The 26603-nt window shown below is 38.5% G+C and overlaps 1 protein-coding gene across 1 annotated transcript; it reads right to left on the bottom strand.

Moving 5' to 3' along the window:
* Positions 1-21946: 21946 nt before the first annotated feature.
* On the bottom strand, positions 21947-23901 carry LOC122072666 (tetraspanin-8-like). Its single transcript, XM_042637047.1, has 2 exons — positions 23215-23901; positions 21947-22450 (listed from the first exon to the last, which is right to left on the bottom strand). Exons 1-2 carry the CDS (start codon positions 23719-23721, stop codon positions 22142-22144), a joined length of 816 nt encoding a protein of 271 aa, XP_042492981.1. The 5' UTR covers positions 23722-23901; the 3' UTR covers positions 21947-22141.
* Positions 23902-26603: the final 2702 nt, after the last annotated feature.

The following is a 26603-nucleotide window of genomic DNA, read 5'->3' as shown; positions in this document are numbered from 1 at the left end:
CATTTGCATGTGGTTCAACTGTTGTTACATAACATTTATAAAAGTTTGCTGCTACTGGAGTAATTGCTGCTGAAATGCTTATTACGACTACTGAATGAGAGCTGCAACATCATTTGAAATGATAATGGGAGGAGGATCCGGGATTTCATGTATAGGTAGGTCCTCATTATCTCTTCCCGTCTATGGCCAACCCGTGGTCGAGACCCCTAAGGATTTGGTGGTCGTACGAAAGGACGGGGACCACGTGCGGCTCCTCGTGCATTACTACCAGATTTGGTGCGTACTATGATTCTTTATATCTGGATTGCATCAAAGTTAAGTATGATTAAGTACTACATTTATCACATGTAAGCACAAAATCAAATGCACATCAGTCCTCTGATCACATCATCATAATGCATTTCATCATTGTAGTGCGCACCCACAGCATTAATCTCCATATAGTAACATAATCACCCCACATAAGCATGCACGGAAATTTATTGCAGAGCAGCTTACAATTCATACAAAACTGGGGTCAATAGGCTTGGGGAACAAATTCCCAACTTTTGGGACATTTTGGCCCAAAAACCCATACCTGAGGGTTAGACCGACAAGTGTGTTGGGTTTATGACCCACCGGTGGCGACCCGTCGGTCGTGCTCACGCTCGCGATTTTGCTATGAGGGCATTCTTGCCGTCATTCAAACACTCTTTATTTCTTTCTTTTGCCTCTCTTCTCCAACTCTCTCAAGGCAGCAAAAAGAATGTCAAGAAGCCTTTCACAAGCATCCATCTTACCAACATTTGGATTTAAAGTTTCCCAACATCAACCTCAACTTCAAGTAAGTGATTTTCTCTTCATTCTCTCTCTTGAACTATGCGATTTGAATGCTCTTATTCTATATCCCTCTAGAATTCATTTTTATTTTGATTCCTTCCAACTAGAATGAATGTAGCATTGGATATGTCACTTATTTCATGAATCTCATCTTCAATCACCACATATGTCATTTGTACAAGTTCTTTAACCCTATTTCTCCCAAAATTTTCTATTTTAGGGTGTTCTTGTTCTCTTTCTTTTTCCATGCTCAACGTATGGCTCAAATGTGTTTATAGACTCACATTTGGTTGCATGATAGCGGTGAGAATATCAGATTACATATATGTTTCACTTTATCCCTCTTTGGAATGAATTTTTTCACTATTTCTAGGTTAGGGTTCTTGAGAAAATTGGGGGTTTTCCTTATTTGGACTTCAATAATGTTAAGATATGTATACTTGTATGAAATTGAACCCTCCTTTATATATTATTTCCAAATTCCCTCAATGCTAGGAACATTTATGGTTTAGTCTCTTCTCCATGGAATTTTCCCCTTTTCTTCCTTTGAAAATCTACCAAATGCCTCGGATTGACACTAACTTAGCATTTGTATGACTTTATGCCTTACGTAAATGCTTCCACTTCTTGGCTTTTTATTTGCATAATGATCATAGAATCATGACTCCATGATGTTTACTTGTCAATACATTGCATTTGTCAATACATTGCTTTGTCAACTTATCATTCATATATGATCACATTATGACTATGTCATTACCCTTTAGGGGTTTTCTACTTTTGTTTGTCATTCAAAATATATTACCCCTACAATGTACCTAATATGAGTGTCATTGACACTAATTTTCCTCCTTATGATCTGTAGACACCAAATTTTTTCACCCCCCGACAATGATGACAATATGAAAAATTACATGTTGGACATTTTAGACTTGGAGAATTTTCAAAGCTTAGAAATGACCATTTTTCCCCTATAAACTTTTAAGAGAAAATGTTTTCAAAAATTAAAATTTGATGTTGTGGATTATTGTCGTTTGTCCCCTCAAGTCAAACATTACACTTTGATGTGAGAACTATGCAAATCGACGACCGATTCTCTCTTTCACTATTGATCCATGTCTCTACTTTTTGCATATTTTCATAAAGGTTTCCAATTGAGACCACAATTCTGTCTCACATCATTGGATAGTGCTTGGATTGAGCTTTCCAACGACATATTACACGTCGAATTCTGACTAACGGTTTGAAATATATGACCCCTGAAAGTTGACTCCAAAGTTCAGTATCAGATTCCATTCCAAGCAACCAAGGAGTGCCACATGGCGCCTAAAGCCCTTTGTCCAAAACCAAGCCTTTTTGGACAATTCTCTCTAATTTTTTAGTCCCACATCGAAAATAAGAGAGAATTGTTTCAAGTCCCAAGGCTATAAGTATAACCCTTCCTCTCTTCCAAAAAAAGGAGGAGAAAAATTGGGAATTTAGGAGAGAGGATGGCCCCATCAAAGTTTTGGCTAACTTCTTCCCTCTAAAATCAAATATTTTTCAAGTCTAAAATTTTAACACATTAATCCTTCCTTGAGCCAGAGATATAGTCCGGTTCAGTTCGGTTCGATTTAGGGCTTGAAGCAAAAGGGTTATCTCCCTTTGTTTCTTGATTAAAGTTGGGTTTAAGGTATTTTTCTTCTCCTAATTGTAATTTAGAACTAGTTTATCTAATTTAATAGATTAGGTTCTAATTTATTAATAATTGTTTTATTTAGATTAATTAGGTTTAATTAGTTTCAATTTGGTTTAATGTGGTTTATTAGATATAAATTGGTTTATTCCGATTCAATTAAGTGTATTTAGATTTAATTGGTTCATTTAGATTAATTAGGTTTAATTAGCTTTAATTTGGTTTAGTATGGTTTATTAAATGTGAATTGGTTGATTCTGGTTCAATTGGGTTTATTTTGTTTTAATTGGGCTCAACATAGTTTGATTTGGGTCATTGGGTCCAATCCATTGGTTTTGCTAATTCGGTTTTTCTCATTATAATGTGTTTTGTTTTCTCTTATTATTATATTTAGATTCAATTAATCGGTTTTATTTGTGGCTTAATATACTCACTTAATAAGTAGGTTTGATTTGATTTACTTTTGATTTTTTGTTCTTTAGACATGAACCCTTAGATTAGGATTTCAAGCCCTAATCTCTTCTTCCATCTCTTCTTCCTTTCTTTCTTATTTTCCCTGTAGCAGAAAATCAGCCACGTCCTCCACTTCTTCTTCTTCTCTCATTCTTCTTCTTCTCTTCTTTTTCCCTGCTGCTGCAACTACTAACCAGCAGCCATCGAACCTCCTTTCTCATTCTTCTTCTTCTTCTTCTTCTTCTTCTTCTTTTTCTCTTCTTCTTCCCTACTGCTGCAACTACCAACTAGCAGCCACCGAACCTCCTTTCTCATTCTTCTTCTTCTTCTTCTTCTTCTTCTTCTTCTCCTCTTCTTCCCTGCTGCTGCAACTACTAACCAGCAGCCACCGAACCTCCTTTCTTCTTCTTCTTCTACTTCTTTCCTTCCTCCAAAATCTACAGCAACCATTGGTGATATAAACCAGCAAAAAAAAAAAACTATTCTCACCTTCATTTTCTCCTAGTCCGAACTCATCCTCCCCCTCTTTTCTCCATAACTGAAATCATCTCCTACTTCTTCCCACTTACCTTTCTCCATAACCGAAATATGAACCACTACAGCTCCCATCTTCTTCCCTTTGCCAAAATCCACCTCCAGCCCATCATCTTCTCTTCTTCTTCTTATTTTATTTTCTTGTCTTTTGTTATTTCTTTAATTTGCTGATTAGATATTCCATATTTGTAATATCCACAACCTGTTATTTTATTTCTGTTTTCTATGTGGAATCTTCCCCTTCTTTTGTTCTTTATTTTTCTTTTATCCATTTTGGTTTGATTTCAGGTCTGTAATGTATCCAGTCCTAGAACTTAGGGTTGGGATTCCCCTAATTTTAAAATTTAAAATCAAATGATTTCATTTTATTTCCCTCTTAATAACGTATGGGATGTAGTCTAGGGCGTATGTTAGCAAGGGTGTCGATGGCCCCCCTCAAACCGGCTCATAGCATTAGGACGTATTTGAGGAATGGGTTTGTGTTATCATTTTGTTTTTAGGGCTTTTCACCTTCTTTCTTTAAACGCAATAAAAAATCAAATCTTGTTTAAAGTAGTGCAATTAGTATACTTGTATTCCAATTCATCTAACTTTCCCTTCTTTTATTTTGTTTAGCTTTCTTTAATCATTCCATTTAACTTCTTTGATTAGTTTAATTACTTAAGCTCATGTATCATTTTTCACTAGTGTTTTTCTATATCGTAATTAGTTGTTTAATTATTTAATGGGTTCAATTAATATAACATTTAGACTCTAACATAATATAAGTATAGCATAAAATAATCATTAGACATATTTAATTTAGAAGATAATTAGCATTGTATTTATTTAGTTAAAAGATTCTCCTCTCATTAGCTTAACTAGGGTTTTGAAAAATGTTCAACTCATCTTAGGATTAGCTTAAGGTAAACATAATTATGCAATTAGTTCCATAATTAATTTAATTAAACCTTAGGTTTAGTTTAATCCTCCTATACTAGATTAGGTAGATTAGTAAAAATGCACTCATTTAATGTAATTAATCCATTTCACTTTTATAAATTAATTAGGTCTCATTTAATTTATAAATCTTTTTACCAATTAGATTAAGTAGGATTGCAATAATTTATTTCACAAATTATTATAGATTAGGATTAATTATTTTAATTAATTCAATTTAGGATCTCACAAATTCATTGATCATCCAACTAGGTCAGGCTCAATTAATCGAATTAGTTCGATTTAGGGTTTTATAAGTTGCTAAACTAATCCTATGTTTTGCCTTATTTCATTAGCTTAATCTAAGACTAATAATACATCAATTAAATCATTTAGGGTTTTTTATTTTTAATTAGCGTAATCATTTCATTATTTACATCATAACCTAGCTAGCATAATTTAGACACTTGGCTTAGGGTTTTCACATGTCATACTTAGATACCTCGTTTAGGATTTTCAGTGACCTAGATTTAGGACTAGTTAGTAGGGTACAAATAAAATTTGGTCAGACAAAAAGAGACCAGCCTTAGGGCCGGACAGACTGGGTGCCTATCACCTTCCCAATCTGTCACTTGACACTTGTCCAGAATCTTGGTGTAAACCAGCTTTATCCATCAGAGTCATTAGTCTCTCTCCCTTGATTGGGGGAGACATTTATGGGTCTTAGACCCTTTCTAGGTGGCAACTCCCTTTTACTCATAACGTGTATCCCCCCTTGGCATTTGATGACCAGGGGATACTATCTCATTAAGGTCGGACCCTAGCGTGTATCCACGTTACGCGCTATATCGCAACCCTGCGGAGGTCCATGATACCTACATGATCTTATTGCCTTGATTCTCCTTTATCCCTTGCTTTAACCAATTCCTCTTGAAATCATATCAGTTTTTCATGTCTTCCTCGTGGATTTTGCAAAATGTCTTCACACAAAGGCAAGGAAGTTGCCTCTTCTTCCAAGAGTGGAATTGCTCCTAGTAGAAAAAGAAGGAGTGCAGCCCCGAGTTCTTCTACTCACAGAGCCCCGACTAGGAGGAGCACTCTCATAAACCTAGAAGACTATGATGAGAGTATGTTCCGCAGTCTTGAGGTTGTAGTTTCTTAGTCTACCTTCTCCAAAAGACCCGTGCTTATGGAGAAGGCAGTTGTGGTGGAGGACTTTACTCAAGTACAGATGCTCGAGAAATTTACTGCTCTTAGTTGGCAAGCCATGCTTTTTGTTGACTCTCTCTGCTATCCTGAATTGCTCAGGATGTTAAACTATAATTTGGAGATCTCTTTTGATGATAGGGTGTATGCCCTTGCCAGTAGGGTGAAGGGACGGGATATTTAACTCCCAATAGAGCTATTGGCGGGGATCTTTGGCATCTCTATGGAGGGCAATTAGTATTACTACCCACCCAGGGGCAAGGCTTTGGGCCCCTATATGAGCCAAACTCTCCAGAACCACATTTACGAGAACATATGTGGCCATGCAGTTCATCCTGAGTCTGAGACGACATTCATCTTAAAGGTCTGGGTCTTTCGCCGCCTGGTTCAGTTCAACCTGCTTTTCCTTGATCTGGTCATTGAAACTAGGTAAAATTCATAAGAGCTTATATGGCATACAACCTCTATATTGACCTGGGGAATGCTTCTCGCGTATACCTCCCCTATGTCATTATGAAGACCATAGAGTATCATATTGCACACCCATTCGACGGTAATTATTTGTACGCCCAGTCCCTCACCAAGATATTTGAGTACTTCCAAGTGGACCTACAAGGTGAAGAGGGAAATCCCCAATCGAACAAGTTTTCTCGGGGGATTTTACACAAGATGGAGTTATACGGTCTGATGGAGGCTGTAGAGGGGGAATATATCTCAAAAGGGGAGTGACGAGGAGGAGGATGTTGATTATGTACCCGAGGTGGAGGAGGAGGTTCCTATAGATGTAGCACCACCATCTCCAGGTGGGGCTCTTGATTTTCAGAGTATATTGAACAGGTTAGTGGCACTGCAAGCCGATCAGGAGCAGATTCTGAAAAATCAAAAAGAGAGCACGACCCACAAGAAGACTCCCCAGGAGGCTCAGGCAAGTATGTCGATGGAGCTAGAGGACCTATCTGATGATGTGGACTCAACCTCGAGGAACATAGTGGCGAGCCTAAAACACCTTCAAGAGGAGGTGGATTTTGTGAACCGCCACTTTGATCATTATGACCTTCGCCTCCAAGTTAACTCGAGGTCCCAAGAAGGAGAGGTCATTGATTTAGACGATGATTGAGTAGTGGTACAGCTAGATTGGAGTGGTTATTTTATGTGACTGTTGTTTTGGAAAAACTCTTTTCTTTTCTTTTACTCTTCTTCTTCTCTTCTCTATTTTTATTCTGTAACTATCTTTTGTATGTAAAATTTTGGACTCTCATTTTGTGAATGCAACATGACAAAATTTTTAACTTTTTTATATCGTTACAGCTTTTATGTGAAGTATTTTATGTTTTTTCCCCAACCCCAATCCTATTATAAATTCTATAGGGTTTAATCTTACAAGCTGTGTCTGATTAGAGCATCACACTCTGATACCACCATTGTCACATCCCATTCACATAGAACGGAACTGGTGACCGGGTTTCCTCTAGGTAACCTGAAACCACCAGGATCATCTAATACAGTAATCACAGCACAACATGCCACATACAATCATGGAAATATAATTTCATAATTCAGCGAAAGTCTTATCATATATAATTACTTGTAAATCCCCATATACTCTTGATATCCAAATTGTTATATATAGTATATTTACATGTGTGTCTGTAGGCATGATATTTACATAAGAAATAAGATTTTAATTATCGAGAGCACAAAAAGGGAAAATATACCAAAAGAATAAAAAAGAAGAATTATGTTTGGTGATAACTATTGTTGCCCGTAACACAACTCTCGCACGGGCATCAACCTCCATGATCAAATCCTTCCAAGGCCCACCAATCTCCCACTGAAACTTTGCCAGTGAACCTCGGCTCTTGTTCCTCTACTGAGAATCCTGCAAAATCATCTAAAAGGTGTGTGCAAGAGGGGTGAGCTCATTAGCTCAGTAAATGAAAAGAAAGACTCACACAAACAACTGTAATTTAAATTTTACCATAAGCATAAGATCCATTTTAAACCTATCCACCTAAGCAACATTACTAAGTCATAGGTTACGTACTACTCATAACCACATTATACATATGCCCCGGGTTTGAGACGCATTCTCCATCCCGCGATGCGTCCATAGGGTTTTCAGAGAAGGCCAATCGTGAGCACTCGAAAAAATAAATCGTGGTTGAACCATAATAGAAATATAAATCGTGGCCGAACCATAGCAGAAAATAAAAGCAGTACGTTTGGCCCTTTGAATATGTCACCAAAGTTACCGACTATCCTAATGATCAGTCGGACGTACTTCTAACCACCACGGTGGTCCATGATCGACTCTTTCCCCGGTGATAACCCAACACCTAAACCCTTGTTGGGAAGGGTCGTAACACGATGAAATGTTTATCCGAAGCATATGCTCCTATATGAGATAGTACAACTATATAGTATTTTGTGTCCTATTCCACGGTGTACCAATGCATTCATTTCAAATTGATTATGGCATCTAGTATAACAATTTATCACATGCCCAACTCATCATCGTCATCCAACAATATAATAAATCCATGCTCATAATTTAAGGCAAGAAACAAGTATTTGGAATTCAAGGTAACATGTATCAATTCATAAATGCATCCTATAATAGACAAGCAAATGTATGAAGATGGCATGATATATATAAGATGAGGATGATGAAAAAAAAAACATTCCCAAAATTAAGATCAATGTCCTCTCTCCAGTTACTTATTCCTGTACGAGAATATGCATACACAGTACGAGTAAGATCCAATGTGTGAAGACGAATGTCTCAAAACCAAACACAGGTAAGAACTTAGAATATGTCCATTTCGGAATTATAAAAATACGTAAGACATGGTCATAATGTGTTTAATAACGCGAAGAAGGATGCTGATGAGTTTAAGTTCAAACGGAGCTCATTTGGACTACAGGTGGGTCATGTAGATGGGTAGGAGGTCCCACCTGTACAAACTGCCCAATCAGACAACACTCAGACACATACCGGGGGGTTCTACTAGCGGGTCTGATACTCGCCAATCCTACCCACCGGTAGGACCCCGAGGCAAACCCAAAATCGATGGGTGCTACCGATGGGTCTAGGTACCCGCCAGTCCTACCCGTCGGTAGGACCCCAGAGCCCAAGCAAGACTGGTGGGTTATATCGGCAGGTCTAGGTAACCACTGGTCTTACCTGCCTATAGGCTCAGAAGCCCATGTAAGACTGGGGGGACACACTAGTGGGTCGGATTACCCGCAGGTGCTACCCACTAGTGTTCAGCGGGTTCTGCTGAACTTCTTCTCTCCTTCATCCCACCTCTTGGGAATCTAAGGGGGTTGTTCCAACCTTATTTCTCACACACTTTAGGCTTCATCCACCTTATTATACCATAGATCTAAGTTCAATTAAGGTTTTTGGGAAAAAAATCATACCTTGGCTCAAGAAACCCCAAAAACATAGGATCCTCTTTCCCAACTCAAAATGTCACCAAAATATCTTCAAATCTTGGTTTCCTTCCTTAAACCTTCAAAGAAATCACATAATGTTTCTATTAACCCTTTGATTTGACCACGCACAAGAGGATTTCATCATATTCCAAGGGTTTATAGCGTTACTTACCTTAATATGCTGATCTCAAGGCATCGGTCACTATTTCGACGATGACAAGGCAAGTTATGATCTCAAAAATCATAGGAAAACACTTCCTTCCCTTCTTATCCTTCTTTTCTCCCTCTTCTTTACTCCTCTCACCAAACTCTTGCTAAAATCAAAAATGGGAGAGAGAGAGAAATAAATGCTATTTATACCTTAGGTTGTAAATATCTACTAAGGCTTGTTTGGTTTTATCCTTCAATGGACCAAAACACATTAAATCTTGATACCGGGTGGAATAGTCAGTATTATCAAGCACACGTGACTTCATTATGAAGGGGAACCCAAAATACGCCTACTCACCCAAGTTAGACTTACAAGGACCCACATTTCCCCTACAGGTAGGTCACACTAGGGGGTTCGTACCCACCAGTGACCACCCACCAGTTGGCCAAAACAAAACCAATCTTGCTGTATTTTTTTGTGGGAAATGGGTCCTTATCGCTTATCTCACTCTTGCCATCTGTCGTGGACCAATCTCATCATCCAATAAGATATCATACCTCTCCTATTCGTACATGGCTTTATGATACGTGCAAGGGGACGTCTTAGGCATGCAAATCACTTTGGGTACTAGCTCAATCTTGTCCGGCCACCCCGCATTGGAAGTCACCCTTGTTGTCATACACCATTGGGCACCTGCGGCAATCTTTTCCGATTTGGACCCTGTATGACTAAACCGAACCAACCAATCAATAAGCCGAGTTTAGGGAGCAGGGCTCTGCAGTAACTCTTACAAGGGCTTCACTACTTAGCTTTAGGGAAAGGGAGGCAAATTAAATAACTGAAAGTAAAGGTCATAAAATGATAAATCCATAGCTAGAGAGGGGCAAAGCCAACACATGCATCTAGCCAAGGACCTTAGGGGAAAGGGAAAACAATAAGGTAAAACTGAAATTAAAAACCTAAGTTAAGAATGAATGGGTAGCCAAAAGAGGGAATGAGAGGGGGGAGAGAAGATTTATGAAGAAGCCTACCAACCTAAACTTCCATACTCGAACTTGAAAACTTGGTTGGGATTTGAAATACTACCAGCCCTAAAAACTAGATCTGGAATAAACCAAATCTGAAATTGCTAGGAATAGAGAAGACCAATCTGAACTTGAAAACTGAACTTGAAAAGAGATTCTCCACACTTGGTTTTTGTCACTTAGAACTAAGCCTAGAACTAAAAATTAAACTTACTACTTCAATTGCATAAAATAATAAAAATTAAAAATTTCATTAACAGAGAGGGAGACTTGCATTCATTAAATAAACATCCATTACATAAGTGCTTAAACCAAAAAGTAAGAAGAAGACTAGAAGAAGAACTAGAGAAGTGCTAGAGAAAATAAAACCCTAAAAGTGAAGTTCTAGAGAAAGAGAGGAAACCCTAATTGTGAAGTGCTAAAGAGAGAACCCTAAAAGTGAAGTGCTAGAGAAAGAGAGGAAACCTCGATTGTGAAGTGCGCCCTCCACTCTTGTATCATGTTTATTTATAAGGAATAGGGGAGAGGGGGTCTAACAATTAGGGTTTGATTAGGGCTTGATTAGGGTTGGATGAGGTGGAGGAGAGAGAAGAGAAAAGGGGGTAGAATTGAAGGAGCTAGGGGAGAGAGAATCTCCAATGAATTGGGTTTGATTAGGGTTTGATGATGATGTGGATGAGAGAAAAGAGAGAAATGATAGAAAGGAAAGGAGTCCTACAACTTGGTTTCCTAATTAGGGTTTTTCTAGAGTGATGATGTGGAAAATAGGAGAGAAAAGAGAAAAGAAAAAGTCTCCAACAAATTTCTTTTTTTTTTTCTTTTTTTCTCCTTATTTTCTTTCTCTCTCTTCTATCTTGTGCACAAGCCCTTTCTTGGGCGATTTCTTCTTTTGCTGAATCTTTTATTTTTTTTGTGGAAATGTTGTCCATGCCCCTTGTGCTTTAAGTAGGTGGAAAATAAGAGATCTTCAACAAAATCTCCCAAAAATTAGGAGAGAGAAAGTCTTCAATGCACAAGGGGGAGAATGCGTCATCCAAGGTGGGTCCCTCTTGCTTTGTTGGCATCTGGAATATTCTCTTGTAACCCTAGGACAATTGCAGACGGGCTGGACCTGCATCTCGATTCTATTCTGGTCCATTATTCTTTTTCTAACCCGAAAAGAATAATCACATGTACGGATGTCAAAACGAATGTATACTTTTAATGCAACAAGTCCATCTTGCTCAGAATTTCATCCTCTTCACAATATGGAAAGAAACAAGACCTCTTTACGTATAAAATTGGAGATACAATCCCCGATAGTCCTTAAGGCCTTGTAAATGCAAAACCTACAAAAAGAGAGTAATACCCAAGGTAGCTCCATTCTAAAATATGTAAAATGCATGCTTTTTACCGTAATATTTCACACATAAATATGCTCATTAGTAATGCACAGACTCTTGTGGGTAAGGTGTTGATGGCAATACCATTCCGACGACAGGTTGTTGCTAAAGGCCTTATTCGGACTTGGAACCCTGTCCAGGCTGTGACTGTTACCCCTCTTTCTAATGATAAATTTTGATTTCCTTTTAACCATGCCTTGGATGTTCAAAATGTTTTAAATGAAGGTCCTTTGATGGTTAATGGAAATCTGATTGTTATGGAACAATAGCTTGGGGCTGATCTGAATAATTCTCAAGTGTGGACATGTGGATCCATCTTCGCTATATGCCAGTGCAGTTGTGCACAAAGGCTATTGTTTATGATCTTGCTTGCATGATTGGTTCTCCACAAAAGATTTGGAGACAACCTCCTTTCTGAATGGTGTAAGAATCGTTTCGATTCTGGATTACCATTGAAATTCGTAGAGCCCTACGAGCATCTATCGCTGTTAAACGACGTGGAGTACTGCGTGATCAAATTGCAGTGGTATGTGAAAGATTACCCCTTTTTTGCTATTATTGTGGGTTGATTGGTCATGATTCAAAGCAATGCATTCAGTTTTTTGAAGCCAATCAACAACATCGCTCTACACATGGTTGTATTGATGTGGACAAATGTGCAACCGCACCAAAGTTGAAGTTTGATGCATCTTTCCATGCTTTTACACCATCTGAGAGACAAATTGAAAAGGCTATAATTCAGTTGCTTCTCAAAAACAACCGAAAATTCCAGTTTTGCCACCATATGTGGGTGCCACATCAATGACCCATACACGTTTGGCCCCAACTGCTAAATGGGGTTCTACTATGTCATGTCAGTCCGCTCTCTTATCAACATTGGTAGGGAATAATTCTAATGCAGCTAAGGGAGATCAACACACTCAGGAGTCAGGATCCCTCTCGCCTACTTCTCTCTATTTTACCACACTTGTCTACTGTATCTATCAACAATGCCAATATGTTGGAGACTCAACGGACTGAGGAGACTTCAAGTCATGGTTATGTCAATTAATAATTTTTTTTTTTTTTTTTCAGAACCTATGGACACATCAGTGAATGCTCTACTAAATTGTTTGACGATTTTCCTTCTACAACTAAGGATAAATGACCAAGAACCCAGGCTGCCTCTACTTCGAGGGCTACTGGGTGGTGATCGTTGGTATGCTGAGCGAGCACTATAGGGAGGCAAGAGAGTCATACCTAAAAGGGGAGCTAGAGCATAACGACAGGAAGGGTAAGAAATGATCAACCGAAGACGGCCACAAAGAACATGTAAAATTTCAAGTTGGATTCTCAAATCCAATCTTTTCCCCGGCCTTTGGATGATATATGAAGTTTGATCAAACAAAGAGTCCTCTTTGTCCTTCGTTGGAGTGAAGGGAAGGTTTTGATCTTGAAGAAGTTCAAGGATAAGGTTTCCTTTTACCGCGTCACTTGTCACCCTTTTGGATTGAAATCCTCCCCCTCCCTGCTTTCATTGTAAACCTGTGAGGGTAGCAGTCGGAAATTGAGAGATCTCTCTTCCCCTCTTGTGGGGAGGACTTGCGTCGATTCCATCCTCTCTCCTCTCTTTCACTTTCATGTGAGGGAGGGGTGTGTAGTGTTTGCTTACCCTGCGGGCTCTGCATCACTGTATCGTCGCTTAGAGATACATGGAGGCCTATTTCGTAAGAGTGTAAAGTTCATCATTCAAGACGGGGGATGGTCCAATATGGGGATCGGGATCATATAAAAGGGTTTGAGTCGCCACCTAGGATTATGGGCCTAGGACCCGGAGGTGGGTCCAATTCTTGAGAAAAGGGCCCAAAAGTTGGTCTGATCTAGAGATTTAGGGTAAGTATCAGTTTGTAGAATTGGGAAGGTGTTAAGCACCCAATCTACCTGGTTTAACAGGTCTTCCTACTAGATGCTTAAGAACAAACATTTTCCACAATTATTCCTATTCCGCATGCATGGCTAAGTTATCACACATATTTACATTGACTGAATTTAAATGATTATGTACACTAAAACAAGGTCAATATAAAGTCTACATTGTGCTAATTCTATGGAAAAATTATACCTAAGCTTCACCCCTGTTTCGAGTCAAGAGGGGTGGAACCCCTGGTTGATGCTGGTACGGGCTTTCTTGTGGATTCTACCGGCTCAGAGGAAGATGGTCTTGACGTCCAACTTCCTTTCTCAAGATATGTGGACTGTGATGATATTCAGATAGAGTTCCGATTAGGAATAGTTACTTTTGGATTTGGTTTCGGACAGAGCTTCAACTAGGGAAGGTTATTTCAAGATTTGGGTTAGGACAGAGCTTCAGCTAGGGAAGGCTAAAGGAGGGTAAGGCTGAGGTGGCATTTGGACAGAGCTTCCGCTGGGGATAGGCTATCAGAGGGCTAGGAGGGAACTTTTCCTAAATATCTCACTCAAAGAAAGCAAAGGATTGAAGAGTCCTGAAGGCCTGAAGAACACTTCGAAGATCCGAAGAAAGATCTTATGAAGATCTCTCCGTAGACTTGGAAAACCTCAAGGGGGATAGGGGAGGAGAGAGGGCAGAGCTTCACTACTATGGGGTGTTGTGGGGTAATGTTGGTGTGTTTCTTGTTGTGTGAAAAACCAAAGGAAGGGGGTATTTAAAGAATTTTTGGACCAATAGGGAGAAGAGAGAAATTTTCCTAACCAATGGTAGTAAAAAACAATTTTTCTAAACCAATGAGGTGAAAGTAAGAAATTTTAGACCAATGGGGTGGAGGATAATTTTCCATAGCCAATACGGTGAAAGGTATTTTTTTTTTTTGGACCAATAAGGTAAAATGATTTCTTTTTTTACCAATAGGAGGCCACGGTGTAGGGTACGCTAGCGGGGCAGTGTAGGGTACACAGGCTGGTGAAGAGGGAATTCCTTCTTCGATCCGGCCACCAGAAGGGGTATTCCGATCATCGACGGGAGTGGCGGAGGCTTTGCAGGGGTGCGAAAGGTTCGATAGGGGTGCTGGGGTCCAACAAGGCCATTGGGGCTCCAGAAAGGCCACAGGAGCTCCAGCAGTGGTGTTGGGGCCACTACATGGGTGTTCGGGCTTCGGCATGGTTGCAGGAACTAGGTAGGGAATGCTCGGGACTTGGTCATGTACGTTCGAGGCTTGGTCTGGTGCACACAGGGCTAGATCGAGTGCACGCGGGGCTTGGCCGTGTGCACGTGGGCTTGGTCGAGTGCATGCAGGGCTTGGTTATGTGCACGGGGGCTTGGTTGTTCGCACGCGGGGCTTGATTGTGTGCACGCGGGGTTTGGCCGTGTGCACACGGGGCTTGCATGGGCAAAATTCGGGCACTCAAGTTAAGGCATGGATGCTCGCATGGGCGGGGTTTGGGCACTCAAGGCAAGGCTTGGGTGCTCGCATGGGTGGGGTTAGGGCACTCAAGGCAAGGCATGGATGCTCCCATGGGCGGGGTTTGGACACTCAATGTGCAATTTTTGGGAATGATTGCGAGAGATCCAATGGTCCGATTTTGATGTACCATATATCGTTGGAATCATAATTCCAAGTACTATGCATCTGTGCAGTCACTTTGACCAGATTCTTTCATATATGAAATGTTATAATTGGACCCTTCTTTTCTCTCGTGTGGGTTTTCTAGGAATTTTGGGTGAGTGTGGAATACTCCTGGGAATAGCTACCTTAGTCAGTTATCATCTCTGTCGATTGGAAACAAAAATCGCATCCAAGATCCGTATGTCATCATAGCTGGGGGAGGGTGACAAAATTGGGTGTGTACAAAACCCTATTGCGATTCTTTTTCTTTTCCCCTTTATGAGTTCTTGTTGTTGCTAGTTTCAACTTTGAATATGTCGAAGGATTATATGAGTCAAAATTTCTTTCTTTTTCCCTTCCCCCTCCCCTGCTTTCAATGTTCTTTAAATCATTTCTAATTTTTTTGGAGTTTTTTAACATCAAACATGGCTGATGAGTTTGATTCCGTCTTGTGTTTGACTTCTTCCTTCTCCTAGTCTTCTAACTTATACTTCTTTCACTTGTTCCAATTGATTGTTAGCTTTTATGTTTATATCTGCGTGATCCGGCTGTCTCTGCTGGGAATGGGTATAGGAAGTTCCTTCCTTTTCTTCTCCCCTTTTTTTTTTTTTTTAATCTACTGCTTTGTAGGAATTGGTTTCAGGAAGACCAAGTTTGGAATACCGAGCCTAAATTATTCTCCATAGCTACCAGTCTCGCCAATTCCATACTTGCATTCACTCTGTTGCAGGTTTCATGGTGTTTTTGTGACAAACTGATAATGTTTATACATTTTCCTCAAAAAGGTGATAAAAAAATTATTAAAAAATGATTCTGGAATCCGGAGAAACCAAAAACATTCGGAGTGTTGGGTTCTTCTTCATCATCGGATAAAGTTGTATGCCGCTGCCGGCCTCGATGTCCGGTTTCCAATGAGGTTGGTTCCAGGTCCACATCTTTTCAGATAGATAAGAGAGAGGAAAACTAGGGTTTGAAATGGGTTTCAAGTAGTGAGAGTTGGCACGCGAGGTTAGTGAATAGGGTATAATGGTCATTTTCACTCATCACTGTTAAGTGATCGACGACAGGGGTTCTGAGTCTAGTTTGGTGAAACAAATGTGGTGTTCTTATAATAGTGGCATTCTCTAGAGAGTGACACTGTAAATTACCCATTTTTTAATGGAAACGAAGTGTCAACATGTTAAATTGGAGAACTTATGTAATAGACTGAAAATGGATTCTTTATTTACATTTGATCCGGATGGTTTGTCTGGTGGTTTGGCCTCGATGTGGCAACAAGGGATGCAAATTGATCTCATGTCTTCCTCTTAACAGGATGTTGGATACTACCATAACTTATGATAATGGGGTCTCTTTCTTTATGACATGCATTAATGGAGAACCAAATAAAAACAATAGACATCTATTATGGGACAGGTTGGTTTCTTTGGGTGCCAATAGAGACAACCCCTGGCTGTTAATGGAGATTTCAATTCCCACCTCTCTTGACAGGAGAAACAAGATGGTAATAAAAATGGTGCTCGAGATATAGCACAATTTCGATCTACTTTAGATGCTTGTCATCTTCTTGATTTGGGCAGTAATGGTCCCACTTTCACTTGGAGCATCCGTCGTATGGGTAGACTTGATAGGGCATTGTGTAATGATGCTTGGCAGATTATGTCTGGGGATGCTATAGTTTTTGCTAAACCACCAATTGGCTCTGACCACTCACCACTCCTTATTGATACTGATGGCGGAAAGTTTAAGGGATGAATACCGTTCCGCTTTGAATCTATGTGGTTTCGTCATCCAGATTGTAGATCTATTGCCTCAAATAATTGGTGTTCACCAACTTCAGGTTGCCCAAATTCTATACTTCATCAAAAATTGAAATCTTCTTGTCTTGCATACACAAAGTGGAATAAAGAAGTGTTTGGTAATGTTCAAGAACGCATTAAAACTTTGATGAGTGATATTGAATGTCTTGAATGTTCATCTCCAACTGCTCATGTTTTGGTACAAATCGAGACTCTTACACATACTTTGAATAAGGAGTTGGAATGTGAGGAGGAATTATGGAGGCAAAAGTCTTGTATAACTTGGTTTTGTGAAGGTGATAGAAATACCAAATTCTTTCATGCTACTACCAAAAGTCTTGTATAACTTGACTTTGTGAAGGTGATAGAAATACCAAATTCTTTCATGCTACTACTTTACAAAGAAGGCAACACAATCGTATCTTGAAGTTGAAGCTTTCTAATGGCAACTGGAAAGATAATATATCACAAGTGAATCATGAGATTTTATCTCACTTTGATTCGGCTTTCTTTTCTGATGGTGTGGATGAGGCGTCTTTGACAACATTCTTAGATTCTATACCAAGAGTTATTTCAGATAACATAAATTATATGCTCTACCGCCAATCTACTATGGAGGAAATGCAACTAGCTCTATTTGCTATATGCCCCCTTAAGTCACTTGGACTGGATGGCTTCCCTCCAGCTTTCTTTCAAAAGTATTGAGACATCATCAAGGTAGACCTTTTCAACTTTGTTTCTTCAGTATTTGAAACTGGTTGTATGTCTTCTGAACTCAGTGAGACATTGATATATTTAATTCCAAAAATTGCTATTACTGAATTGGCTGAACAATTTCGGCCAATTGCTTTATGCTCTATGATGGCTAAAGTGGCTATAAAGAAAATTGTAAGTAGATTGAAATTGATTCTCAATGATGTGATCTTTCCCTACCCGTCAGCATTTGTACCAAATCGGTCAATTTTTGATAATGTATTTATGGTCCGTGAATTATTTCATTATCTTAAGTCAAGGAAGAAATCAAAGAAGATGTATGTGGCTTTAAAATTTGATATGAAGAAAGCCTACGATAGGCTTGAGTGGAGGTTCATTGAAAAGTCTTACTTAAGATGGGATTCAATAGTATATGGGTGCATTTGGTTATGAGTTGCAATAACACTATATCCTATCATATTCTTATCAATGGTGCAATAAATAGCAGAATAGTTCCATTAAGGGGAATTAGGCAGGGAGATCCTTTGTCTCCTGCCTTATTTATCTTAAGCACTCATGCCTTATCATGTTTACTCAAAAATATTGAAAGAGATGGAAAAATACATGGTATTAAAGTCCGTAATCGTGCACCACCGATTACTCACTTATTGTTTGCAGATGATATATTTCTATTTTGTCAAGTTAAAACTAGTGAGATCTATTAGTTAAAGGAGTGTCTATTTATATATTGTAAGGTTTTTGGTCAAGCTATTAATCTTAAGAAATCCGTCATGACTTTCAGCCCCAATACTCACAACAAATTCAAGAGGTGGTATTCAAGAATCTTGAAGATTCTATATGGTGGTAGACCACAAAAATATCTTGGTTTGCCTACTGACTTTAGAATCTCAAAGAGTACTATTTTTCATGATATTACTACTAAGGTGGACTCCAAGTTGCAAGGATGGAAATATAAATTGTTGAATCATGCTGGTAAGGAAGTCTTATTAAAATCAGTGGCTTTTTTTATGTCAAACGATGCTTGTCTACATTTCAAGTTGCCAGACATTCATAAACATATAAGGAGGGTTGTTGCAAATTTCTACTGGGGTGAAAAGGATGGGCATTCTAAGCTGCATTGGATATCATGGGATAGACTTCGTCGTTCAAAAGAAAATGGTAGACTTGGCTTCAGAGATCCGATCTTGCACAGTAGTACTTTATTATCTAAAATTGTTTGGCTATTATGGACTAATACAGACTCTTTATTGTCTCATTTTCTCAAAGCCATTTATTTCCCAAATTCAGATTTTCTAAATGCTACAGTTGGGTCTACACCAAGTTGGGGTTGGCATAGTATAATGGAAGACCTTTGTGTTTTAAAAGAAGGTCTTTTTTGGCGGGTAGGGAGTGGAGCACAAGTTAGTAAATGGAATGATAGATGGATGCCGAATTTGAAGGATTTCAAACTCTCAACTCCTTGTCCGCATGATACTTCTTTAGTCACGGTTTCTCAACTTATTGATCTTGACACTATGCAATGGAGACATGACATCTTGGATGATATTTTTAATCCCAATCAAGTTGAGGCTATAATCCAAATTAATCTACCTATATTTTCTCAAGATGATAAGATAAAGTGGTTTGCATCTCCTAATGGGACCTTTACAGTGAAAAGTGTTCATCACCTACTATCTAATCGGAGAGTAGAGGACCTTGAGAAGCTTCCAAGTACTTCTACTATTCATTCATGGGATCAGATTCCAATTGAAGTCTAGAAATGTATTTGGCAATGCAAAACCACTCCTAAAGTGCAACATTTCCTTTGGCGCGCACATGCGTCAGGTTTGGCTACTACAACAGCCTTGTGTCGTAAGAACCTATTTGTTGAATCAATTTCTGGACATTGTGGTATTCAAGAAGATATTTCTCATATCATTCTCCATTGCAATTTTGCTAGAGCGGTTTGGTTCGGATGCAATTTGGGATTTGTTGCTGGTAATCTATCTACTGATGATCTGCCTCAATGGAAACAAAGATGGAGTTCTTTCATGCTACAAGGGAAGAAAGTAGGATGTGATCTTATGACCTACTGCTTATTTCTTTGTTGGTATCTGTGAATAGTAAAAAATGATATGGTTTTTGATAAATGAGATTGGAAGCCACAAGATGTTCTCTCTAGTTCATGGAAATCTTTCCTTGAGTTTCAAGAGTCGGTTCCTACCTCAAACAATGAGGAGTACATGCCTGAACATCTTTGAACCAACCTTGGATTCCACCACCACAACACTTTGTCAAGATCAATTGTGATGCAAGTTTGATTCCAAACACTACAATAGGAGGAATCGATTTTATTGTTTGAAATTGGGCATTGCAAGTTCGCATTATCATCTCCATCTTCTTTCACTATACCCATCATTGGTGAATCAATTGTTATTCGGACTGCTTTGCTTAAAGCCATTTCAAAAGATTTTGATAAGCTAATTGTGGAGTCAAACATCAAGGATGTTATCAGTTATCTTCAACAGAATGTTCATCAATCACCATTGGAGATCAGGCTTATTTTGGAGGATATTTTGCATATTTCCTCATACTTTGTTGTTTGTAATTTTGTGTATGTTCCACGGGAGAATAACAGCGTTGCAGACTCCCTGGCTAGGAGGGTTCTGTTGGTAACGTGTACGACGGTCTAGTCAAATTCAGATCCATAAATATTGAAGATGTGTGCGCTAATATCCAGCAATGAGTACTATACATAATCTACGAATAAATTCCCCCTCCCCCTCCCATGGGTTGGGTTCTTCTACCAAAACAAAAGTTAAGACCTTACCAAAGATCCAACATTTCCTTTGGCAGTGTTATCCTGGTGGTTTAACGACCTCAGATGCCCTTCTCCATAGATGTAAGGTTGGGGATGCGGATTTTGTGAAACCATTTCGCATATCTTGTCGATTGCCCCTTTGCCCATGTTGTCTAATTTGAGAGCTCTTCGGGTTTGCAACTCCACAAGGAAATTTCTGCTTTGCAACTTGGATCAAAGGATGGGAAGTCTTCAATGTCTGGAAGAAAATGTTAGTAGCCAATATAAAACTCGTTGTAGTTTTATTTGCTGGTACCCATGGCTTATTGGGAATGTTTATATATTTGGTCGAAACCTTTAGACCGCAAATGAGGTTAGTGGATTACCTACCAATGCATATCTAGAATTTCAGATTACTCTTCCTGCAAATCAGAATGCCATTGTTACCTCTTAGATTCTTGTTAATTGGTCCACTCCACCTTTGGACTAACATTAAGGTCAATTGTCATGTCAGCCTTAAGGAGCATTCCAATAAAGGAGGTAGTAGTTTTATCTTTCAAGAATTTACAAGGTATCCGGGGCAAATGTCCCAAGGGACTCCCAACCACTCATTGCTCACTGCACTAGTGCAATGGCTGCAGATGATTTTCATACATAGTTTTGTCAATTCAGATAGCATCACCAGAGGCAATTTCTGAAGGTTTTGAGAAGCTACCAGTGGAATATGATAATAGGGTTGTAATTTCCTTCCTACAAAAAGAGATTACATCTTCTCCTCTGCATATCAAATGAATTTTGGGAGACTTTTTTCTTTAACTTCTATTGTTCTGATTGTAAGCTTCCATTTTTGCTCTGACTTGAGAATAAGTTCAGAACTCCCACTGGCACAAAAATCCTCATTGGGAGACAGTGAATGGCAGTAAACATGCCTGAAGTGCATATCAGGGCTCTCCTCATCGTTGGATTCCACTCAGTCGCAGATGATTTGAATCATTCCCACTGCCACTCTCCCCATAAATTTATAATTGTGAAGCTCATCTGCTCAACAAACTACGAAATGAAACCCAATTTTTTTTAATCGCAACTGCCTTTACAATTTACTAACCTACCAAGTTATAAGTCAAAAAAGAAACACTATAATATAAGTCAGATTCTCAGGAAATTAAAAGAACAAATGCAACCTCTAAAATAGAGCAAAACTTAGCAAAGTCAGTTGAGCAGTTGACCCAAAATGTCCGAAGAACCCCTTTTAAGCAGCCAGAAAGTTGCCGCAGATTAGCCCAACGCGACAGAAAGCTGCGTCTTTTTATTTATATCGCTTCAGTTACGTCTCTCTCTCTCTCTCTCTCTCTCTCTCTCTCTCTCTCACTCTCATGCCCTCATGGCTAATGCACTTCATTGGATAATTGAATAACCAAGTGGTCCAATATGTAATTAAGTAGCGCACGAAGAACACACAGAAGGGCAGAAGGGCAGAAGGCCACAACCACAGGTTGAAAAGACAAAGAACAGAGATGCATAAACGAGGCAGATAGGTTAGATACCCACAAACAAAGCTATACAAGAAATACAAGTATGTCCAACATACTACTAGAAATCAAATGGAAAACAGAGTCATACAAACAAACAAACAAATCAGCACTAGATCTCCCTCTCTCAACAGCAAAGTAATCCAATCAGAGAGATTTCTATGGGTGACCCTTCCATCCGGTATAACCATTGTCTCTCCTATTGTTCCTGAAAGCACAGCAACCAATGGAGTAGACTATGATAAGGACGACAAGGAAGATGATGTTGATAATGGCCACCGTCTTCCAATCACTCTTGATGTTTTGTAGCACTCCAGCTTTGCAAGATTGGCAGTTGTAGCAGAGATCATTATTGTTCCAAGTTGTGCAGTCTGGGTCAGTAAAGGATGCGTTTGTGTTTGTGCTGGTCCATTGAATTGGGGTCACGTAGGTGAACTGACATGAAGTTGGGGGCTTACAGCAACCAGACTACAGATCACATGAAAATGTAGAAGAACCAAAGGAAAGATTAGAAGTTTTGCATTAACAATTGAGTTCAAGTGAAGATACTTCAGAACAAATGAAAGACCTGAAGGGTGTTAATCAATCAATCAATCAGAGGGGAAAAAATAAAAACTGAAAGCCCAAATTTTCTGCAATTTTTTTCAGAAATGAAGAGTAAGATATGAAAACCCAACACCAAACATCCCAATTCCAGTGGAATACATATGAGGACTACAAGGGGAAAACAAAAAGAAAATCAAAATCAAAAACATCCGAGATTTCTGAAGATTACAACATGAAACCCTGAAATCTAGCAGATGCCCACCCCAAAAAAAAAAAGTGGAGTATAACCAAAAAAAAAATCAGAAATTCAATTTCATGATACTATAAAGAGAGATGCACCATCAAAGAATTCCAAGGCAAACCGGAACCCAACGTAGGATAATTTCAACAGAGGATTCTGGATATCAACAGGACAAATAAATAAATAAATAAGGCTTAATGGTATAAAAAGATCCAGAACCATCATCAAGGGGGAAAAACAGTTCCATGTTTTAAAGACAAAAGATTAAGCGAAAAAGAAATCAAGAACCCCAAAAAGGGAACTCTCTTTTAAGTTTATGTACTCAAAATAAGAGAAAGATGGCATAAATTAAACAAAAAGTAAAGAAAAACAGGAAATTACTGAAACAAAAACCCCCCAGAACTCCAGAATGAGACAAATAGGGTGCCGAGTAAGTATTTTATACCTGAATTGGAGTCAAGCTTGTGTTATAGAACTTCTGTACGCCTTCATTCACGGTCTGGTTAGCGAGACTCTGGCAAACCTTGCTATCCATCAAGCAACTCTTGATGTTGTTCCAGTTCTTGGTGTTGTTAACCCTGTTCTGCAACCAATTCGAATAGTCCCCCAACCTATACTCCTTATACCCTTTACCAGAAACAGCCTCCCCAGCACCCTTGTTAGTCACAACGAAAGCGAAGATAGTTACACAGAAGAGAAGAACAATGAGAACGAACATCACAAGAAGGTAAACCCAGAGAAGCCAAGAAACACGGCAACAAGCACCTATGAGTCCCGCAAGAGAAACAACCATGAGAAATACACCTAAAGCTATGACGGGCTTTTGTAAAAACTGCTCACAGATCGTGTTTGCCTTGGTGCTAAGCCATATCCCTGCTCCCAAGATCGGAATCGAGAGAAGGAAGGTTATGAAATTTAAGATCCCTATCAGATTGTTACTCAGACGAAACATTTTCACTCTTTCAAGCCTGTAACGATTCGATTACAGAGAAATAAAGGAATTGATGGAGAAAATCAATGAGGGCTTTGGATATTTATATATAGTTTTGTGGAGGGATTTCACACTTCACAGAGATGAAAGCGGTTCCAGAGAAGATTCTTGTGTTCTTTTGTTCTTCTTCTCGAGTTATATTGCTTATCCAAGTAGTTTTCATTTAAGGGAGTGTTTGGTTTGTTTACCAGTTTTGACGGTTTCTAATTTGAAATTTGAATTAAAATTGAGGAGAAAGGAACGGTTAGTAACCGGTCCCGGTGGTTTAGTTTCGTTCATATTATCCGGTAGAAGACTAGGACATGATGGAGTGCATTTGTACACGTGGCAAGGATGCAGATGATCAATAGCAAGATTTTGATGGCCTTTGGGTGTTTGATCCTTGATTATGAAAACTAGTGGAGAGATCCGCTAGCGTGGGTCCCACAAACAGACACTATGCATGTGGACCACGTGTCCATTTGGCTCTTCCCTAGTAGCATATTAAAAAATAATAAAATTTTCAAAAAATGATAATAAACAGAAGATTTTTTGGTAAATTGAGGAAAAATTCGCGGATTTCGTAGCCGCGTGTACGAACTGGATGGGGGTTTGGGTGTGACCGTGTGAGTCATGGTGAGTGGTACGTAAAGAAGTTAAAGATATCCACGTGTATTTTGTATAATTCATGTTTTCTTGGTATTATATGATTGGTTAAAAGGAAACTCAAAACAAAAAAACATCAAAATAGTATGTCTTATCCATCTAAACGTCAAATTGGTCATCCAATATTTCTACCCATACATACGCACCTTCTTTATTTGATTATATTGATCTTAGTTTCAACTCCCCACCACACCCCAAAAAAAAAAAAATTAAAGATTATATTGATCTTAAGATTTGTAACAAGATGACGGGGTAAAAGATGGTTATCATGTTACGTGGTGGTTAGACATTAGAAGGACAAATGAAAAATTCCCTGATTGATTTCTCATAAGGTGTTAGCGTAGTCTTAAAAGCAACATCTATCAATCCTTGATCAGCAATGTTTGATCGTTTTTTAGCCTTTTCTTAATTAATGAAAACAGATGGTGCTAAAGGGCACAATTGTCCAGGCAATTGTCAAGCCCCAATGAGTAGGAGGACGTGGTAGTCACCGCCATAAAACCTAGGGCACAAGCCTAGGCAAAGCGGCCGTCAACTATGAGCGCATGTAGCAATAGCTATGGGGGCATGACAGCAGATGGCAGGCAACCATGCACACTCAACAGCACAGGGTGTCAGGTCATGGTGTGCAGCTTCTCTGTTGGATGCCTTCATGAATGTATGTATATATTCTCACTGACCCAACATACATGCAGGAGCTATATGGTCTGGCAACTCCCGATGCCCCTCTCTCTCTTACTATTTTTTAAGAGAAGTTACTTAAACAGTAACATGGCACTTATGCCACTGCAAGGGTAATGGAAGTACACATGAAAGCATCAATAGGTTGAGATTTTCACCTTTCATTAGGGACGCGATAATCATTTTGTTCCCTTTCTGCATGAATGTAGGGACATGTCTTTTCACATGGAGAAGACCACACTTACTAATAGAGAATCACTTCCATATATTTACATCAGTGAAAGTTTTTATGTCATGTAATAATGATCCTCCCAAGTAGAGAATCACTTCCCCATTTTTACATAAATGAAAGTTTCTCTGTCATATGATAATGATTTTATGCATTTGTCAATCATATGATAATGATGTTATGCATTTGTCAATCATATGATAATGATGTTATGCATTTCTCTTTAGAAAAATAAGGAAGAAGATGATGATAAAGATGTAAAGATATTATGCACGAAAGTGGAAAGGAAAATTCGTGAACAAGTATCATGATTCATGACATTTAAGATTGACCATTTCTTTTTCTTTGCCTCCTAGGTGCTTTGAGCTATAGATAGAGACTTAATATTAATCCCTTGGGTAAAACTTTTAAAAGCATATCGTTTCTCACTGCGAGCAAGTTCTAGCATTAAATCTAATTGTAATTGATTAATATGATGACACCAGAAAAGGATTGACAAGTCACAAGTAGTATATAGTCATTAGCCATTGTTTTTTCATATAGTCATCAGGCATTGTTTTTTCATTGTAAAGTTTTTACTTATGATATTTTCATGTAAAATTCTTTTCCTACTAATCAACGTCATTTTTCTTATATTTTTACCAAAAAAAAAAATTCTATTTTGTGAAAAGTATATCTTTTATTTTTTGCCCACGAAAAAGAAAGGAGAAATCTATCAGTACGATAAAGTTTTTTTTTTTTTTTTTACAAAATGTAAAATAAAATAAAAGAAGTCAACACCCATGGAGTATTACAATCAATAACTTATCTTACACATTAAAAGAAGAAAAAAAGGACTTTGTCAACCAATTATTTCAGTAACTAGATCCCATTACAATGAATTGAAATACCATTCTTCTAATTTTATGAATTTTATAAATATTCTTTTCATTGCTTTCATATTAATTTCAAATTAAACAAATCAATTTGACCGATGTAACAGATATGCCTCTCTATCACATGAATGCGCCTATACCAAAGAGTTGATATGACCTAAATTTTTCCTCATCTCAGGTGCAGGTCCATCCTCTCAGTAACCCATGAAGTGGTCTAATAGGTACCTTGGTCCATATCTCATCTCTTCGTCTATCAATTATCAAAGAGTCGAATACCAAAAAAAAAACCAAAAAAAAAAAAGAGACTTTTTCAACAAATTATTTCAGTAACTAGATTGCATTACAATGAATTGAAATTATATTCTTTTAATTTTATGAATTTCTTAAATATTTTTTACATCAGTAATCAAAAT

Source organism: Macadamia integrifolia, chromosome 3 (genome assembly GCF_013358625.1).
Source record: "Macadamia integrifolia cultivar HAES 741 chromosome 3, SCU_Mint_v3, whole genome shotgun sequence".
Classification (NCBI taxonomy): Eukaryota; Viridiplantae; Streptophyta; class Magnoliopsida; order Proteales; family Proteaceae; genus Macadamia; species Macadamia integrifolia.
The sequence above is the reverse complement of the archived record's forward strand: the minus strand, read 5'-3'. Positions and strand labels throughout refer to the sequence as shown.

Coding starts and splice junctions, on each gene's coding strand:
- LOC122072666 (XM_042637047.1), bottom strand. CDS start 23,721: ATGTTTCGTCTGAGTAACAATCTGATAGGGATCTTAAATTTCATAACC. Junction 22,451..23,214: donor CAAGCTTGACTCCAATTCAG/GTATAAAATACT, acceptor TGTGATCTGTAG/TCTGGTTGCTGTAAGCCCCC.